The sequence below is a fragment of the Henckelia pumila genome, chromosome 3 (genome assembly GCF_033568475.1).
Source record: "Henckelia pumila isolate YLH828 chromosome 3, ASM3356847v2, whole genome shotgun sequence".
NCBI classification, from domain to species: domain Eukaryota; kingdom Viridiplantae; phylum Streptophyta; class Magnoliopsida; order Lamiales; family Gesneriaceae; genus Henckelia; species Henckelia pumila.
Genome location: NC_133122.1, coordinates 141,577,579 through 141,593,671, shown reverse-complemented (window position 1 = coordinate 141,593,671; position 16,093 = coordinate 141,577,579). Strand labels below are relative to the sequence as shown.

The 16,093-nt window shown below is 33.4% G+C and overlaps 2 protein-coding genes across 6 annotated transcripts; both read right to left on the bottom strand.

The window, feature by feature from the left end:
• Positions 1-421: 421 nt before the first annotated feature.
• On the bottom strand, positions 422-7,498 carry LOC140887486 (subtilisin-like protease SBT2.5). 3 transcript variants are annotated; one of them, XM_073294743.1, is made up of 12 exons: positions 6,935-7,498; positions 6,622-6,753; positions 6,167-6,396; positions 4,941-5,085; positions 4,442-4,836; positions 4,141-4,236; positions 3,986-4,058; positions 3,417-3,702; positions 2,658-2,983; positions 2,131-2,398; positions 1,260-1,541; positions 422-948 (listed from the first exon to the last, which is right to left on the bottom strand). In XM_073294743.1, exons 3-12 carry the CDS (start codon positions 6,361-6,363, stop codon positions 542-544), a joined length of 2,475 nt encoding a protein of 824 aa, XP_073150844.1. In that variant the 5' UTR covers positions 6,364-6,396; positions 6,622-6,753; positions 6,935-7,498; the 3' UTR covers positions 422-541. The 3 variants fall into 3 exon arrangements, with proteins under 3 accessions (XP_073150844.1, XP_073150843.1, XP_073150845.1); XM_073294742.1 differs by lacking the exon at positions 6,622-6,753; XM_073294744.1 differs by lacking the exons at positions 6,167-6,396; positions 6,622-6,753; positions 6,935-7,498 and adding an exon at positions 5,626-5,905.
• Positions 7,499-13,005: 5,507 nt separating this feature from the next.
• LOC140891352 (uncharacterized) lies at positions 13,006-15,685 on the bottom strand. 3 transcript variants are annotated; one of them, XR_012152501.1, is made up of 4 exons: positions 15,200-15,685; positions 14,356-14,714; positions 13,537-13,682; positions 13,006-13,296 (listed from the first exon to the last, which is right to left on the bottom strand). XR_012152501.1 is itself a non-coding variant. In XM_073299807.1 (3 exons), the coding sequence occupies exons 1-2, from the start codon at positions 15,666-15,668 to the stop codon at positions 13,576-13,578; spliced, it is 576 nt and encodes a 191-aa protein (XP_073155908.1). In that variant the 5' UTR covers positions 15,669-15,685; the 3' UTR covers positions 13,006-13,296; positions 13,537-13,575. The 3 variants fall into 3 exon arrangements, 2 of the variants coding, with proteins under 2 accessions (XP_073155908.1, XP_073155910.1); XM_073299807.1 differs by lacking the exon at positions 14,356-14,714; XM_073299809.1 differs by lacking the exon at positions 14,356-14,714 and having other exon boundaries at positions 13,546-13,682.
• Positions 15,686-16,093: the final 408 nt, after the last annotated feature.

The window sequence follows — 16,093 nt, the reverse complement described above, 5'->3', positions numbered from 1 at the left end:
AATCGTTAACGAACTTAACTAAATATTAAAGAACAGTATTTCTTTATTAAATTCAAATGTAACATTTGTTACATGAATAAAATTAACCTTCAACCAGGTATATGATAATTACTGTTCATAATATTGGAGTAATTAGAAAAAAATTTAAAAAAAATTAATTAATTAATAACACATATACAAGGAATTAGGCTCTGGAGCAATGCTCATTTGAGGTCCATATGGCACGCAAATTGCAATTTGCAAATGCAGAAAAACAACAACAAAATGATTCCACTGAAGACTATAATAAATTTTATTATTACATGAGCAGTCAACCGACCAAAACAAGGCTAAACTGTCATATATTCCACCATATATATAGAACAGTTCAGAGTCAAAACTTATAAGCATCAGAAGAAACTCCAATCTCCCCTCAATGCTACTTTATCTTTATATATTTTTATAAACATAGAGAAAATACATCCAACATATGCATCTTATTCCACATGGAGTTATGGAACCAAAGAATATCATCAAAACAACATATAGCTACTGTGTCAGCTTACCGATCATAACCCATGGCTACTACAGGGATTCTGACCTTGTGTCCACGACTCCCTTTCAGCCAAACCTCGCCAAAGCTGTAGAGTCCAGTAACGGATCGAACTGTAAGAGTAACTGAGAATTTTCGGGATGCACCAGGTGTTAAAGTCATAGCAGGAGGGCTGGTTTCAATGGCCACAGCAGGTGCCATTCTTGCTGTGATCACGTAAGTCTCCTCTTCAGCCACGTTTGTCACCGTGCGTGTGACCGTTTGAGTTCCCACGAGGTGTGAAATTGTTATTGAGGGTGTGTTGAGATTTGATGGATGACCAAGAGTGTAATTGCAGGGTGTATTTGTGTAGTTTCTGATCTCGCCAGAATCAATTCCAGCTGTCGTGCACAAGAATCCTATGTAGTCTTCGTATCCTAAAATTTGTGACAAGAAATACGAAGATGAAGAAAGGACAATATTGTTCTTAGTTTCAGTTCCATCAGTTTTGCACTGAAGGGGTAAAAAAAATTGAAAACTTTAGGAGAGAGAACCATATATTCTGTACAAGTATAAAAAAAATTTAAGATATAGTGGGGAATGGGGATGATGGCACTGCTCAGCCTTCCACTGGCTCCATGAGTGACTTCCATTATGGAGAAATCGACTTCAAGTCTTCAACGAAAGAGGTATGATTTCTTGTGATCAAACAATGACAACAGCAGAAGTATGGTACTTAGTTACTTACCAGCGTCGAAAATCAGTCCTGGATCTAGAGCAGCTCTGGGATTGACATGTCCACTTCCATAATCGAAAGGTGTTGCAGGAACAAGAGACAGAATCCCAGATTCTGAATATTGTTGAGCTTGCAGTGGTCTCTCTGCTCTGTCAAGGGTTGATGATGTAGTCATCAAAGCCGATTTGATAGCCGCAGGACTCCAGTGAGGGTTCTTTTGTTTCAAAAGAGCAGCTATTCCTGCTATATGAGGAGTAGCCATGCTTGTTCCGGATATCATCGCAAAGCCTTCACCTGTTGCAAACGAACTCCTTCTTTAAGTTTGTTGAGTTTTAAACAAGAGAAATAGAATAAACAAGTTCACAACAAAATAGAACTTGGTTTGAACTTGTGGCCACATCTGCATAAAATGTCCACAGGGCTAAAACTCTTATTAATTCATCAAAGTTTATAATAACTTCATACCTCTTCATTAGGTGAAAATGTATTGAAATCAACATGGAAGCAAAGCTTGCTTAAGAAATAAATCACATAAAAGATTTCTCTGAAAGGTTTTTCTAAAAAAGTGTTTTTTTTCAAAAAATGATGTTTAGGTTGGGATTTTATTTTTTAAACAAGTATTTCAAAATGTTAAAAACCAAAAATGTGGCTTATAGATCTTATTCGACATCTTCTTTTGAAAAAGAAAAGAATGTTATTTCTTTAAACAATTCAAGTATAAAACTATTTCCACATAATTGTAAAACAACATTAGAATACATAATTTAGCAACGTTCTTTTGTAAGTCAATTACTTCTATACTGATAAAATCTGCTAATAGAATTAATTTGATTTCTAAACCAAATGGACAAGATTCGTAAAATGGTATAGAGTAATAATTTACCAATATAGTTTGGCTCATCTGTTCCATTTGGCGCCCAAGCAGACCAAATTAGAGAGCCAGGAGCCAAAATATCTGGTTTTAGTAGATCTGCGTCTTGAAAGCTGTAATCTTTGATATTAGGTCCTCGAGAGGAGAACAATGCTACTTGCGGTGCAGAAAGGTGGAGTATAGGCTCCAGCCCATCCCAAATACTTCCTACTGCCTTAAAGCTCGTCGTTCGACCAGTCCAATCTCTTTGTGTAGAGACGTTGTAGTAGTCAATAAGTTCCTAAAAGATGTGATCATCCCAAGAATGATGATTACAAATGAGAACACAAATACATTTATTTTATGTAAACTAGATGAACTCTGAGTATCAAATGAGTCAAAAGTAACCACTGCCCTGCACCATTGATAATATATCCACTCCAATTTCATTTCTCAGCACCATGGCAAAAATTAATATAAAAATGCCAACGAAAATTTTTTGCCAGCAATATCAATTCATGTAAGATGACTATTGAAGAAGAAAAGAAATAAATAGTTACCGTCGACTTGATAATATCTGTTATCAGGATCCCGGGAATACCAACGGGAACTGGATCATATTTTGTCCCAGGAGAAGCATTTTCTACCGCTAGGACAAAGCCAACAGCACCAAGACTCTTGGCAGTCTCCCAAACTTTCTTGATGGAAGATGTTCCAACAACAAAATTAAAAGAATAGCCACAGAGAAGAATGTTCCCTTGGACCAAATTTTTGTTCAGAACTTCAGGCCTCTGGCAATCCGAAGCACTATACTTGGGGACAGAGGAATCCAGCATTACGTCATTAGCTGCCACCAGGGTAAATGTTTGATTTGCATGCGTAGCAGCTGCATTAAGTAACAAAATTGAAATTGAAAAATTTTCAGGGCCATACTTCCGACTTGTCAGATATAAGAAGTGGGATATTATACTGGAAAGGGAAAGCAGAATTAATTACTTCCATTTTGAATTTAAATGGTGGAAATATACAGAAGAGACTACACCCGAATAACACAGTTACGTTGTTTGGCCATAAAGGTCTACGTGTGAGAAACAATCCCCAAATGGCTGAAACTCAAATAATCACTTTTAGTTTCGATTGCGATCATCACCTATTCACAGTGTAAATACATGGAAATAAATATAGTAGAAAATCTTTCATTATAATAAAACACATAAAAAAGGCATAAAACTTAAATATATCACAGCTCATTCCAATATTTATTCTTTAATTCATAGTGTGCAAAGTTAGCGTTCCATATTCAGTTCAGGCATACTTACGTGACAAGCCAATTCCAGCTAAAATTTTCCCATTTCCCAAAGCGAGATGGTTTTTGTATCTTCGATCATCAACTGCAGCAGCTACAGATGCTATCCAAGGGCTGTAAGACAATAAGGTTTTGGGAAAAGGACCTCCATTTCCAGCTGCTTGTGCAACAAAAACTCCAGCTTTTACAGCCGAAAGTAAGGTGGCATCAAAAGGGTTTAAAAATGTGGCCTTTGTAGCAGCTGGAGGACTGTTAGGACCCACCGAGAGATTCAAGATATCCACACCATCATGGACAGCCTGTCAAAATGTGCATCAAATGAGACCATAGAGTCCCCTCTATAGTACGCAAAATAAGGTTTTCCTCTAATTCATTTTCATGACATGAGTATAATTAATATTTAATATACAATAAAAAATATGTAGGTCTTCACTTTTTTCTATAGTCTCAAATGCAGGAGTACCATACTGACCACAACCACATAAGTACATTGGCAAGAAACAAGATCAATTTAGATGGAAACAGCGAAGTACAGTAGCCTCATCATCGTCTTAACAATTTAATAACAAGATCTTAAACTACCTGATCAATGGCAGCTACTACATCTGAAATGAATCCACCGAATATTCTGTAGAGTGCCTTGTACACGGCAATCCTACGTGAAGAGCAAGTGAGCAACTTATCAACTCTTGATGAGCTGGTGGCCCCTAAGAGATAAGATACAAACACAACCTTACCTAGCACGAGGTGCCATTCCACTTGCTCTTCCAAATTCATATCCGTGCATCCTCACTGGAATTCCATTATTTCCAGCTGCAATAGCCGCCGTATGACTAAATAAAGAGATATTGACGGATTAAGTTTTACAAAGCTAAATAGATGAAAAAAAATTAACCAAATTAGGATAAATCAGAAAACAAAGCGGGAAAGAAAAAAATTCATATTTAAGGATGTGTTAAGGTTTTTGCAATTACCTAGCATTTACAGCTTGAGAAGCAGAATAAAATAAATTAATTAAAATAAATATAAAAGCCAAACCTTCCATGTCCATCACCATCAAGGGGAGAATCATAATCAACGTCAGGATTGAATGCACCAGCCGCTTTCGCAGCTTCAGCAAAATGTTGAGCTCCAACAATCTTCCCATTGCAGTAGTCCTGCTTGGTCTCTGGGTCAACTTCACACTTACCTCTATACTTTATGATCGGGCCATAAGGGTCCGTTTGGTGAGTTGCAAAGCTTGGATGATGAGGATAAATTCCTGAATCAACAAAACCAATAACAATGTCCTCTCCAGCTCTGTCAAAGCCACCTCCAGTAGGCCACACTCCTGTTGGAAGTCCCAAAAATTGAGGAGTGTGGGTAGTAAGTTTCTTTACTTTCCAATCTCTTTCCACGAACTTTACACCAGGCGCTCGTCGGAGTATCTCTGCCTACTAATACGTTAGTGGTATTAGGAAAACAAGTAAAGCCGTAATGAGCATTGATCATGTCAAAGAAACTGAAGAAAATGAAATGTCAGAGCAAGGAATCTCACCTGTTCTGGTGAAATGTGAACGGAAAATCCATTGATGAGATGATTATAGCTGTAGAGTTTCTTATAGGCGCCTTGGTCGAATAGCATGTCAAGAAGCATGTCATGTCGCTTTTCTAGATGGTGGGCATAGGATATGACCAATTCGCTGAAAGTGAACCAAGAACATGGAATAATTCAGTTCTCAGAAAATGAACCAGATTCAAAGAAACAAAGCAATGTAGCATGGCCTAAACAAATCAAAAGTTCATGACACTGAGCAATTCCCAGAATCATGCATCTCATGTAAACATGTTCGTGGGGACTTCAATTGGAAATAGGCATGCCATTAAAAGTACAAAACAAAGACTGTCATAAAGTTCTAACAGGTTCATTTCCTGACTGAGGAAATAATTCAAGTTTAAAAAAGCTTCAAGACCATTGCGGAAAAGAAAACCTCAGTTCAAATTGTGCTTTTTTTAAAAATTATTTTTAGATATACAGCTGATGAAAGGTTATCTGAGTGGCTAAGAACTCAGACTACTGGCACATACGGTATAGGATATACTAGATTCTCGGTTCAAAATCCACCAAGGATTTGGAATCAACTTACTATCCAGTTCACCACTCACAGACCTGTCTAGTTCACCAGTCACAAACCAAGAAATTAGTAAATTTATACATTATAGGCTTCAAAATAGACTCTCACCAGAAAATCATTAAAACAGCTCAAACAATTCATCAGTCCAAATAGGAAGAGATCAAACATCCGTATCAATGTTCCAATAGGTAATGTTGATTTAGCTCTAACAGAACTTGCACAAGCTCTATTCTCTTCATTTCATCATCATGCCGCAGCTCATATTTATTTTGTGAAGCACAAAATAGTTATTATTTAACATCACTTGAAATACAGTTAAGCGTCCTAAGCAGGGGACAAAAAAGAGTACTGCAACATAAAGTCGATTTGCATAATATAATCCAGAATATTCTTTGCTTATTGAGTCATATTGATTAATCTTGAGGATGATGAGAAAGGTTATAAATCAACTAATCAAAGTGAACCAGATGATCCTAGATAATCGAGAAACTTCAAACCAAGCAAACACTTAATAAATACTACAAAAAATTCTTCAAAACAACCAACTAAATGAGTATGGCCCACAGAAAGATAAGCAAATAGCCGCTGTTTCTAAGAGGTTCGACATAACTATTCAAAAATTTAACCAATAAAAAATTAATAAGACTACCTGGTGACATCAATTTTGTCATCAGAGTCAGAATCCACTGCTGTGGCTTCAAATCCATCAACACCGCCTCTATAACTTACAACAGGCTCTCCTTCGAGTGTCACAATGTAAATCTCCGCCTTCCCGAAAATCATAAAACCCAATAATACGAGGACAGTAAAATAACCATTCGACTCCATATTCTTCATTTTATACATTATCTTTCAGTATCCAACCTGGGCGATCCAAATCTGTCAATATACAACAAAGTTAATGAATCTTGCATCCGAAAGTAATGGGCCAACAAGTTTATAGCCAAGTAATAATAACCACAACAATATGAATTGATCTGAAAAATTACAGCTCACTCGTGCATAGAACTCGCATAAATCGAAGTAACTTGCATCTTTCTTCATATATACCAACTAAAACAATGAAATATTAGGAAAATGGTAAGGGATGAAGTGAGAACTTACCGACCAGATAACTAAAGGGAGAGCCAACAAGTAACCTTGAAGGTCAGTTCTATATTTCTTCTCTCCTTTTTCTTGTTTTCTATTCTCTCTTACTCACATTTGCTTAAAGTCGAACGTTAACCTCAAACATGGCTGATCATTTTTAAATATATATATATATATATATATATATATATATATATATATATATATTATGTCGTGAAAGATAAGTCGCAAGCAAAGAATCAGCAAAACAATTCAAGCTATATTACAAGAGGATCAAACGAAATACCAGCAAAGAAAAAAGACAGAAAAAGCCAATATCTTTGCTCACATTTGATCCAAGAAAAGAATCCCCACCCAAAATGCTGACTACATAAATTTTGTGTAACTCCACTTTTTCACCGAGCAGCTCCCACCGAAGTAAAATACGTGATTGTTTCACAGAAGAAGCAAGCAAGCATCAAGAAATGCAGTGCATTGGCAACTGCCCACATTTAATACTCCCATCAGCAAAAGAGAAGACAATTCAAAGCAAAACGTTAATCTTCTTCAGAAATTTTTTTTAAAACAAAAAAAACAACAACAATAATTGAACCGAATGGTGGACCGTGTGGAAACTGTGAAATGTGAAAAAAGCCAAAAGGGTGTGAGAGGGGCGTGTAATGGAGGTGGTTAGGGTTTGAATGAGTGAAGTTTATTTAATATGGACGCGCCAGAGATGGTACAACAGAGAAGAGATGAGTTTTTTGATGATTCCATTAAACTATTTCCACCATGGAAGATTTCCGGACCCCTCTTCTCTCTTTTTCACGGTAAAATAATGGGTTTAGTTCTTTTCTCTTTTTTTCTTGAAAAAGGTACCATTAATCTTCCAACTCTTGGAATACAAACCATGAATCATGATCATGGAATCGAAATCAGCTTGGGAAGTGGTTTTTGAGTTCAACCCAAGTTTAAACAAAAAATACCAATATTGATAAAAAAAACACGAAAACTCTATCGCGACTATCACGAGTTAATTCTGTGATATAATAGATCTTTTATTCAACCCAAATCATAAAAAATATTATTTTTTATGTTAAAAGTATATGAGTTAAGTCGACTTATATCGCGTATATGGATCTGTGATACCTTCTTAGATGAGATATACTTAAAAAAAAGTGAGTTACCCATCTTAATTCAGGTTGTAAATGAGTTCTTGTATTTAAAACACGTTAAAAAAAACAAACGAGTGAGCGTGGAAAACCTTTTAAAGAGTAGAAATCTCTAGATGATAAGTGATAACTAATAAAATTATGTTATAAGACATCGTTTGGTTCATGAAATGATAAATAATGTATAATATAAGATGATAAATATAAATAACATAAATAATTTATAACTCAAATCAATTACGTCATATGAAATAAAAATGTGCGATCACTTGTAAATATCTTTAGTTTGCTGAGTTACGGGGTCTAAGGTATCAATTGGCAATGCTGTAGGCTGTGGTGGTTTTGGAAAACACATCCTTAAAACTCGATTTTCTCAATGGTTTTTATTATTATTATATTGTTAATTCGATACATTGTACATGAATAAAATATAGGAAGGTAGGTTGTGAATGTTCAGATTTGATGGTACATATAACATGGTGAAATTCAGAATGATGGAGTTAATACTCATCCTAAAATCAAGTAATAATATTTATTAAGAGGATGTTTGACAGAGCTTTTAAGCTCTATCAAACAGCTTATAAGTTGTTTTAGAGTTTTTAAACTCTCAAATTTTTTTGGCAAAATTTTTAAAAAAAACAGCTTATAAGCTGTTAAAATAAGCTGTTTGACAGCTTATAAGCTGTTTTTAAAAAAGTAAGGGGGAGACACTTTTTTTTCAAAAAGATCTTATTTTAATATTATATCTCTCTAAAATATCCTTGAATATTTTCATAAATCTCCATCATATCCTCCACCCATTAAATATTAAATATTATTTTTTAAAAAAATTATAAATCACATAAATTTTTCTAAAGTAAAATATTAAAACAATTTTATATTTTAATACTAAAACTATTTTCGTATATGTATAACTCGAAATATTATTTTCATATAATTATGCTTTTTTTGGTAATTTTGACAATAAAAAGATCTTACAGTACCAAACATATCAACATCTTTAAGTTTTTTAAAATAAGTTTATTCAAACACTTTAACAACTTATTTTTAAAATAAGTTATAACAGCTTATAAGCTCGTAAAACAGCTTTTAAGCTCTAGGAGCTTATAAGATTTTTTTAATAAGCTTAGAATAATCGAATGAATGGTTTGAAATAACTTGAGACGGATGTGAAAACCAGTAATCCACTATAATAGTTTCACCTCAACTACTTTAAAATAACTACTATAATTAACAAATTATGCAAGATGAGACAATCATTCATAAAACATGTATCTTTTGTTCCATAGATATATATTGTTAGATGAAATAATTGTTTTTACTCGTAGAACAACCGAAACGTGATATTTGAGTTGTTGTGTAGTTTAAAATATTTGAGTTGTATCATTATCACAAGTTATATTTTTGTTAAATCGGCAAGTGTTTGGTTATATATATAATTGGTATCAGAGTCAATGTTAATTACGTTCGAATTCAACTGATTGCAAGGAGTGTAATTATTGAGATGAATATAGTGGTGCAATAATTTGTCTAAAAGATTTGTGTTGCACCATTACTATCACTTGTAGTTTTTCATAAAACAATGAATGATCGGTATTAAGTATGTATAAATTTCACTTTTTAATATATGTAACCACCAACTCTCACCAAATTAATGATGCTTCAATGGTTAATACTTAATAGTTTACGGTATGGGATCAATCCATGTGACGATTTCAATATAAATAAAATTATTACAAATGAAGGCCATATGCACATATGCGAAATTATTAAGATTATTATAATTTTCACAAGTATATTATGATTATCCATATTATAATTGCTTCATTTCAAATTTATATGAGGCCAACACTCGAAGTTTACCTACTAGCATTTATTTCTCTATACACACGTTTGCCAAAGAGGCACGACTTGGGAATAAAATTTGAAAAGTTAAAATACACAATCGATTCCTATGTCATTTCAACAAAAAGAGCGTGATATATAACAAATCAAAATACATATGCAATAAGTATGATGAGATGCAATATATATTCTTGTTAGGAGAATCGCATAAGGCACTTGAGCTGTTAAAAACTTTGAACTATATCATTATCAACATTTATAACTTTGATAAAACGATAAATGTACGTGTGATCCAACAAAATAAATCACATTGCCGTGTATATAAAAGAAGTTATTTATAAAAGTGGCACAACAAAGAAATAAAAATAAATATATATATTCACGGTTTATTATTTTTTTAAGGACACGGTTTAGCTATTTTAATATATGTTGTATATTGTAGCTAGATGAATGTATAAAATGCATAGCTGCGAGAACATTAAATTACACGATAAATTTAGAGTGGGTTTTAATATTATTCATGATATTATTGAACCTTTTAATATTCCAAAGTGGTTATAATTAAGATCATGATAAAAAATCAATAGTTACTTTATCGATCGATACTTATATCACGAAATATAATAGTCTAATAGACGTTTGTTTTCATATTACATAATAAAATATTAAAATATAATAAGTTGCAATTCTGTAACATGCCAATTAAGTTTTATATAAATAAGAATTGATTCTATTTCATAAAAATAAAAATAAAAGTAAATATAAATAAAAAAAATATATCGTAATTTATGACTTGATCGGGAGCGTGAACTTCATTTATTTGTATATAATATAAAGAAATAAAATAAAAGAAACGGTCACTTTCTGAAATCATGTGAGGGGATGGCTCCCACTTGTCGCTATGTGATGTACAATGGCATGTGATACATAGTATGACCAACCTTTGTGTATCATATATCTTCATTAATTAATGTCCAAGTTTAGAACATATTTGTGTGTACGTCTATACGTTATGCATATATATATACATAATTTGTACTTTTCAATATAATAATATTGAAACAATGGCAAAAACTCCTATGAGACGGTCTCAAGAGTCATTTTTATGAGACGAGTCTCTTGTATGAGTTATTAATTAAAAATTATTAAAAATTTATGCCAAAAATATTACTTATTATTATAAATATGGGTATGATTGACCCGTCTCACGGACGAGACCGTTTCACAGGAGTGTTACTCTGAAACAATAGGCACTCCATTCTATGCAAAAAATAAGAACAATTTTATCCATGGGAATCCGGTGGCTATATATGGTACTATGCTCAGAATTCAGATCCTTTCGAACAGATGTAGTTCTGGGCTAGGAACTCCTAACTAGAATTGGAGCATATTAAAATTGCAATTAGGTTTGAATCGGACAAGACTTATAATTTAAAAGACATCATCGTACATAGAAAATCATCATAGTTTTCTGCTTTAAAATAATGATACGTTTATATAGATGTTCGTTTTATATATATAAAAATTGTCACATGTTCCTAATTAATTAAATTGAATAAAACATTCTCCAACGTAATTGATTGGAAATCCTGATTAAGGTGGAGTGAAATGTTGATCCTTGTCAATTAGTAAATAATATTGTGGAGCACATGCACGACATAAAGAGCCATACCGCAATAAGTAAGTTAGAGGGCCGCCTCGTGAAAATTAATTGAATGTGGTTGGTACCTATTGCATTTGAATGGTCATGCACCAAATTACAAATTTTTGAGTTGGGCATTTTAATTCTCCTTAATGTTACATCTAAAGTTAGAATTGAACTACTCTTAAAAATAAAAAAGTTAGAATTGAACTTTTTAGAATACTACATGACAAAAACTCATATGAGGCGGTTTCAATGGTCATTTTTTTGAGACGAGTCTTTTATATGAGTTATCCATTAAAAAGTATTATATTTTATGTCTAAAATATTACTTATTATTATAAATATGAATAAGGTTGACTCATCTCACGGATGAAACCATCTCACAAGAGTGACACTCATATTGCATTTGTTCCAATTACACCGTCAACCTTTCTTTTTTACATTCGTTCCAAAATTGCATAATCTACTTTTAACATTAATAAGACCTTTTACTAATGTGTGTGTCTATATATATATATATATATAACCCATATTTAATGTGTATAATCAGTGACAGAGCTAGTGGGGGCAGTGGGGTTGGTCCAACGAACCCCTCAACTTTTTCCAAAATTTATATATATAAATTATGATTAATGAAAGGTTAAAATAAATGTTTTGACACAATTTCTCACCCCTCAAATTTCCATTTTTTAAAAAATTATAAATCATTTCAGTTTTATTTTAATAATTATAATTCCTGATTATAATATTTGTGAAATCGATATGTCTGGACAAGATTTTCGTTAAAATTTTATGAATTATTTTTTATAAAAAATGTTCTCCAAAAATATTTTTTAAAGAAAAAATATGATGTATTTTTTATGTTTTTAAAATAAAAAATGTCGGTCAAACTGATACTAAATCACAAACAAAAAAATACAATTAAAAGATTTTATTATAACAATTATCCAAAAACTTTGTTAATGAATTTCAGCAATATAAATATTATCATAAAATAATTATTCAAACACATTTATTCTTCAAATAACTTTTAAAATCTCTAATTATTTTTTTCAAAAAAAATATTTTTTTTAAAAAATATATACTTTTACAATACGCTTTATATATATTTTTCCAAATAAAACCTTATTCTCTTCTTAATTTGGGCCACAAGTGATTTATTGATCATTTTCTCCCTAAAATACCATTATATATTATGCTACATCCGCCTCTCTCATTTAAGCTACTTTTTTTTTTTTTTTTTTCATTTATTCTAAATATATAGTTCACTTTCCGTATTTAATGTTATACTTCCTACTATTTTCTCAATTTATACATATTAAATTAATATAATTAACTACATATATATAATTATTTTATTCAATGAAATTTTTTGTTAAATAAAAATAAAATAGAGAATTGTTTTATAAAATTACTTTCTCAAACACTTTCTTAATCTAAGTGAAATACACTTTTGCCTGTATGAATAAGACAGAGAGAATAACATTTTCGCCGTGATGGGGATCAAGCCAAGGACTGCACATTGAATCATATACACCTCCATTATCCTTGATACACTAAACCATCGGTTCGTTGAATTTCTTGAATCCAATGTGAGCTATTGTATCGTACACATGAAAAGTGTAAAAAATGACATGTTACTCGCGTTATATATTATATCAACTGAGAATCAATTTTTTTTTTTTTTTTTTTTTTTTTTTTGGAGTTTCCAAAAACTACTGAGGAAAACAAAAGTTGGATTCAAATTTGTCAAGAAAGTTGAGCAAAAATCGCCATCTTTGATAATAATAACATGATACCAAAATTAATGCTCATCTTATTGATAATACAAGTATAATAAGATCACACGAAGAAATTGAAACTATACATGTCTTGGCTACAACATCATGATATTCAAAACGGACCATTCTCCGGTATTGCAGAACCAGATAAAAGCCAAATCCCAAATGATCAGTCGGTGCTCACCATCTTCCTTCGCGCCCAGTCGCCCAGTTCTTTTCATACATTTGCCCATCCTGCATGCTCTGGATATCTACACAGGTCATAAACCTGCAAAACAGTGCATAATTTCACAACTACACTCATATCCTGATGATTCAACACATTCTTGAAGCACTAGTAATTTGAGAAATTGATCGCCAAGTGAAAGGAAGAAGAGAGAAACTTGCAATAAATGATAATATTGCCAGCGGATTTTAGCCATCAAGATAGAGAATGGGCAGATGATTACACAGATGCTGGTACATATGATATAAGGCAATGGAATGCATGAATCGGATTGAAAGGTACCAGATTAACCATAGGCTAAATTTTGACACAAGTTAGCATTCATCCTTCCTCGTCCACCGAAGTAGATGTGTCATCTGCGTTACTTTCACTATCTTGAATTTTCACCTCCACTTTCACCACTGGAATAGGATGTACTGGTGAAGTACCTGGAGTCCAAGAAAGTATAACATGATTATGTCGAACCATGAGGTGAAGGAGCAATTTACAAGTCTTTTTCACATTTTCAACCTCACGAGATTTTATGTAAGAACTTCAATCTTGTTTATGACTTAATTTATAATGGAAATAAAATCCTGATAATATATTTCTGAAATCAATTCAGGTATACCATATTGTATTTTTCAGCAAGCAGCCAAGAAAAAAAAGTGAAAAATGCACAAACCGGATAAAGGGGCCAACATTTTGCTCCCAATAACAGAATGAGAGATGAATATATACAATTATACATATACACTAAAGTATTACAAGAAAAACTACCAACACTCAAACCATTGTGGTGGAAAATTTCCTGATTGAGTTCAGTTTAAGTTTGACAAGCAACAAATCCAGACATTTCATAGCCAGAGTATCAGCCAGTAAGGATAGCAAGTTTTTAGATAATTCTAAAATATTCTTTTCAATTATGACAACTGATTTGACAAAAAGAGGTAACCGATTCTCAACCCAATCACGTTTAAGTGAACTAATGTGAAATAAGGTTGATTGTTCTTTAACAGGAAATTTTAGCAAAACCAAAAAGTATAAGAAACGGATGTCCAAGATAATCTGCAGATGTATCAAAAAGATCAAAATAGACATGGAAAAGATCAGTATGCTGACCCTTGATTACATACTGGAAAATGTTGACTGAAGATACTAACTGAAAAGAACTAGATCTTTCCCATTCCAGCAATTCCTTTATTTCCCCGATTCATGATTTTCTTGCTGTCTTCAGGCTTTCACCTCTTAAGTTTGTGCTCAATCAAGAGCCCCCACCTATCCATCTTGTCTATATTACAATCCACATCCGGTTACAAACTTACTTCGGGCCTCTACCTCATTTCCCACTAGCTCATTTCCCACGCATAGCTAAAAGACAACTCTCACTCTCGGTGAATCTTCACATTCTCTCCGCCAAAATTCCTGTCTGAAATTCTTACCTGCTAACAACTCCAACTATGCAACTTATATGCAGCAAGCTAAGCCAAGAAACAATAAATCAAGAAACTTGAGAATTTGAACCCTCTTTTCTTCAGATCGGATGTATAATTAACAAAAAGGAAAATGAAGTCACGCAAAATAAAATGATGTCCAATTAAGAGATAATCTTCAGTCGATCCAAAACAGCGTCAATATTTATCCTAGACTATGAATGATCAATCAACTTCTTCACGGCAACAACAAAAATTGAGGAAAATGTACACTTTTCCACTCCAAGTGTAAGATCAACAAGAATTTGATTCCCCCAATTAGAATGGATAAGTGGAATTCTAGACCTGTTTAATATCATCATTTCCAGTGCGATGATCCTAGGAATTGCAATTACGGACATTTAATCAATCAAGTTAACCTAACTACATTAATTTATCACTCGGCGTTAAAATTCAAGTTTCTCGTGCATAAATTCCAAATAAAATTCGAATAAATCAATCAATCAATCAATATCGATTTCTCTGATTACCACCTTCAATAAAAAACTCAGACGAAGGCCATCCTTTCGCTGACGAAAAGGACAATTGTTCATCCTCCGACAACATATCATACACAGACCCCCGGAGATCCTTCGTTTCACCCGAAGGTGAAATATTTCCCAGAGCCTCAATCACGCTGCCGGCGGAGTGGCCACGCATCGCGGTGGCACGAGGTGGGACCCAGTAGGAGTAGCCAGGGAGGAAGGGGAGCCAATCGGGTGCGGCGCGGCGTACCATGATGCTGTGGATCGCATCCTCGAGCTTCTTGATACCCAGAGTGATAACCTCGGCGGCGGCCTCCGACGCATCGGGCTGCGAGGAGGAGGAAGCTTCAAGGTCTAGTTCAATGAGCTGGACGTGATGCGTCTTGTTGGAGCGGTGGCGGTGGTGATTGATGAGCGGCGTGGGAGGGCGGAGGGCGGAGCGGGGGAGGGATTGGTACAAGATTCGAGACATAGCCATTCTGATGCAAATCGTTTTAGAGTGTGAGATTTGAAGAAATGTTTGAGATTAGATTAGACGTGTCTGTCACGCGTCTGTGTGGCGCGTGATTCGGCACCCTCCTACGATTTTTACCAAACTATTGTTTTAAATAATTGTTTATTTGGTTTATGTTTGCCATTTTGCAATTTCGATATTTTATATTTTTATATTTTAGTTTTAGGTCGCTATTTTTGTTTTTGATAATTTTAATCTTTTTTTTGATGTGACGCTAATGTGACATCAATGCTTTGATGTAGAACTGACGTGTATAGTGACACGTAAGAATTTTCGAAAAAAATTACTAAAATTACCAAAAATCGAAACATACAGGAATAAAACTGAAATATGAAAATACAGAGGACCGGAATTATAAAATGACAAACATACATGATCAATTACAATTT